Genomic DNA, 4,231 nt, shown 5'->3' with positions numbered 1-4,231 from the left:
GTGTGTGTGTGTGTGTGTGTGTGTGTGTGTGTGTGTGTGTGTGTGTGTGAGAGCAGGAGCACCTGATAGAAAATGAGGTGGCGGTGCTGCGGAGGGTTCGACATCCCAGCATCATCCAGTTAATCGAGGTGGACGAGACGCCCAGTCAGCTGTTCCTGGTCATGGAGCTCGTCAAGGTGCCTCTTCTTCTTCTCTTCTTCATGTTCGTCTTTGCGACGGAGAACATGAAGAAATATTTACGTTACTATTTTCACGCCTTCAGGGCGGCGACCTGTTCGACGCCATCACCTCCTCCACCAAGTACAGCGAGCGAGACTCCAGCGCCATGGTGTTCAACCTGTCCGGAGCCGTCAAGTACCTGCACCGCATGAACATCGTCCACCGGGACATCAAACCAGAGAACCTGCTGGTACACACACACACACACACACACACACACACACACACACACACACCGTGCTGTTGAACAGAACAGTTGATCTACTCTTTTGTGTTGTTCAGTCGGAGTGTGTATTGTGAAGTGTTGTGCTTGTGTGTGCTGCAGGTGTGCGAGTACCCAGACGGCACCAAGTCGCTGAAGCTGGGCGACTTTGGTCTGGCGACGGTGGTGGAGGGGCCGCTGTACACCGTCTGTGGCACGCCGACGTACGTCGCCCCGGAGATCATCGGCGAGACCGGGTGAGGAAATCAGTTTCTGGGTGCTAGCTAAGCTAAGCTAAGAGGGTGAACAGACACTTTAATAAGAAACTGTGTGTGTGTGTGTGTGTGTGTGTAGCTACGGTCTGAAGGTGGACATCTGGGCGGCCGGAGTGATCACCTACATCCTGCTGTGTGGATTCCCTCCATTTAGAAGGTCAGTGTGTACAAGGTTTGGGTCATCCACAACGTCAAAGTGTCCTTTTTGGTCCAGTTCATTCATAAAAGTTTGCTGCTCTTCTTCCGCTCCTCAGTGAGAATAATGTCCAGGAGGAGTTGTTCGATCAGATCCTCAGAGGGAAGCTGGAGTTTCCGTCTCCGGACTGGGACACCATCAGCCTCCCAGCCAAGGTAAAGACAGCTTAAAGGGCCAGTGTGTAGGATCTGACGCCATCTAGTGGTGAGGTCACAGAATGCAACCAACCGAAACTTCTACGACACAAAATCTTAGAGCCAGCGTTTGGTTTGTCCATTCATGGCTACTAGTCTTTTAATTAAGTTTTCTTTAAACATATAAAGCTGTTGGTTCGTCTGGTTAACTTTAGCTGAATACTTTTTGAGTACTAAGTGAGTTGTTATCACAAAAACTCTTCAGATTGTTTTACTTTCTTATTTAAATCATGATTTTGTTGATAAACCATGTTTATTTAGAATATACACAACATATTGAACTTTGTCTGAGTCTAATTATAATTAAATCAAAACACTTAAATGTTTTTAAGTTTCTATGATTGACTGCGGCATAAACACCATTTATGTGAAATTGCCACCAGGTGTAGAATATGAATTCAGACCATTTACTGCCGGCTGCTAACAGTCACATGACCTGCTCCTCAGATGCTGATTAGTCAGATGCTGCAGGTGAACGTGGACACTCGATTCACCGCCGAGGAGATCCTGTCCCACCCCTGGGTGACGGTAAGTGCACACACGTGTAAAAAATGTCTCTTTAAGCAACATTTTCAAAACTTCCACATTTATTAAGTAACTCATACAAAAACAAGCATATTGAATTATAACTTAACAGTAAGAAAAGTAATCTGAGTACTCTTATGTTAACTTTGTTCAGGATGAGGCTCCGGTAGACTCCACCATTGTGAGCAGCACTGCAGAACAGACCGGTGGAGACGCACTGGACCCAGAGCAGGAATCCCCAATACTGGAAACCAAACAAGTTCCTTCTCCTCTGGTTTAAATCACATTGATCTTCCATCAACTGGAAACCAAACACAACACAGATTTTTTGTTTTTGATCTACCGGAAACCCCATAAAGGTCTAGATCTGTCCAGGAAACCAGATAAGTTCCCTCAAATCTGGTCCGGATCTTGTCCTGTTTTTTCATCACCTTCAGTGTAGAACACGTCCCGTTTGATCTTTTGGAAACCAAATGAGTTTCATCTCCTGGAAGCCAAACCACCATCTGGTCGAGTGAAGGACCTGTTTCCACCCACTGGAAACCAAACCTTTTCCCTCATTCTTGGTCTACAATAGATCCCCGTTCATCCACTGTTCCCTCAAAACTCCTTCCTTCAGCTCTGGTCTAGAATTGGTCCCGTTTCATCTCATGGAAACCAAACAAATTCCCTGACCCCCTCTGGTCTAGAATATGTCCAATCAACTTGTTTTACTGCTGGTCCAGAAGTTTCCCGTTGCCTGGACACAAAACCAGAAAACGTCTTCTTTCATCTACCGGACACTGAACAAGTTCCCTCTTTTAATCCACTGTAAATCTAACAAGTTCCATCAAACCTGGTCTAGAATTGGTCTTTTTGGAAATCCAACAAGTTCCCTTAACATCTAGAACTCGTCCTGTTCTTTCACTTAAAATCAAATAAGCTTCCTCACCTCTTTATTCTAGAATAAATACCTTTTTATCAACTGGAAACCAAATGAGTTCTCTCATATCTGGCTTCGAATCAATTCTGTTTCAACAACTGGAAACCATCAAGATCACCCCCCTTTGGTCTAGAATGTATCCCATTTAAATGTATTGGAAACCAAACAAGTTCCTTCAAATTACGTGGTCCAGGATATGTCCCCCTTAATCAACTTGAAACCGAAATCCCACACCTCTGGTCAAGAATACGTTCCTTTAAATCATCTGCTCTAGAGTATGTCCCCTTTTAACAACTGGAAACCAAATAAGTTCCCACACTCTTGTCTGAAACATTGTCCTTTGCATGTAATGGAAAATAAACAAGTTCCTTCAAATCTGGTCCAGAACACGTCCCGTTTCATCTTCTGGAAACCAAACAAGTTCCCTTGCCTCTAGTCTAGAATTGCTGTGTTGCTTCAACTTGACACCAAATGAGTTCCCCTCTCCTTGGTCCATTTCATCTACTGGAGACTGAAGAGGATTCCTCACCTCTAGTCTAGGACACTCAGCATTTGCTATACTGAAAACAAATTCAAGTTCTCCATTGCCACTTCCAATTATCTCCTGGAAACTGTCCTCGCCTTTGGTCTAGACCAGCATCCTATCTACTGAAGACTTTCACAAGCCCCGCCTCTGCTGCTGTACTGGAAAGTATTTACATCTTCTTTGATGCGCTCCATCAAGAGATGGGGTCCCATTTTATTGTTGGCAAGACCCTAATGAAGTCGCCTCACTGCTACCTGAAGGACACGCACCATATCAACACTGGGAGACCATGAAAGTGATATTGGATACATAAGTGTTTCATCACCCGGTGTCTCTTGGGACTGGACCCATTTCCTGAGAATGGCCCTTAACAAAGGCCTCGAACCGCTTCCACAGGGATATTAGCGACTCATTTCATTATTTTCTCAGTAGCCCGTGCCGCCTGGCGACCAGGATGTCTTCCACTTATTCTGGGAAACGTCCCCTTTATCCTGCCTTTACCCTCCAGCTCTCCTTCACGCTGACCTGAAGGACGTTTCTCATTTCTTCTACTTGGCGCCCACCAACCCCGATGAGATATTTCAGTACTGTGCCTGTTTACGCTGCTGATGAATTACTCCTTAATATCCTAAATCTCAGCCCTTTCCTTCCATAGGCTCCACTCTTCAGACCTCCCAGCACTCGTCATTGGCTGTATAGACAGACGAGGCTCATTGTTTTGTGGTTTTTACAGATTTTCGCAAAACATATATTGATTGATTGCCTTCTTGCCAAGATTTGGGTGAGAAAATGTCCCAAAAATGACCATTCCCCCGTCTGTACGTAAAGCGTGGAGGCAGTTCAAAATATCCACCTCTAAAGCTCACTGATGAACCCATTTCTGTAGAGAAGACAAATTGTGTTCTTGTTCACCAAGAATTTGTTAAAGATGTGACTCCTCATAAAACCACAAAATGTTGTTTTTACAGCCCGATTTCCACTTGGAACTCAGATTTACTGAGTGACTTCTAAACCTCACAGTTTAAAAAGGGGCGTGTTTCAATCCAAACTCCGCCTCTCCTCCCACCTGCAGATACCAGAGGATAAAATACGTTGTAAATACTGTCAATACCACTCTGTCTGTTGGTGTCTGTCTGTGTGAGTCAGTTGTGAAGTAGGGGAACAGTAGCAGT

The 4,231-nt window shown here is 44.9% G+C and overlaps 1 protein-coding gene across 2 annotated transcripts in view; it reads left to right on the top strand.

Annotated features, from left to right (window-relative positions):
- The window catches only part of LOC116385820 (serine/threonine-protein kinase DCLK2-like), a 13,493-nt gene extending 10,057 nt beyond the window's left edge, over positions 1–3,436 (top strand). For both annotated transcript variants that reach the window (XM_031851563.1, XM_031851564.1), the window contains exons 10-16: positions 57–176; positions 263–409; positions 545–678; positions 776–853; positions 951–1,047; positions 1,534–1,614; positions 1,766–3,436. In XM_031851563.1, the coding sequence (XP_031707423.1) occupies positions 57–176; positions 263–409; positions 545–678; positions 776–853; positions 951–1,047; positions 1,534–1,614; positions 1,766–1,891 (783 nt within the window). In that variant the 3' untranslated portion in view covers positions 1,892–3,436. The remainder of the gene's footprint in view (positions 1–56; positions 177–262; positions 410–544; positions 679–775; positions 854–950; positions 1,048–1,533; positions 1,615–1,765) is intronic.
- The last annotated feature ends 795 nt before the right edge of the window (positions 3,437–4,231 follow it).

This window comes from Anarrhichthys ocellatus, unplaced genomic scaffold, assembly GCF_004355925.1.
Source record: "Anarrhichthys ocellatus isolate YVR2014 unplaced genomic scaffold, GSC_Weel_1.0 scaffold11, whole genome shotgun sequence".
Taxonomy (NCBI): Eukaryota; Metazoa; Chordata; class Actinopteri; order Perciformes; family Anarhichadidae; genus Anarrhichthys; species Anarrhichthys ocellatus.
The sequence above is the reverse complement of the archived record's forward strand: the minus strand, read 5'-3'. Positions and strand labels throughout refer to the sequence as shown.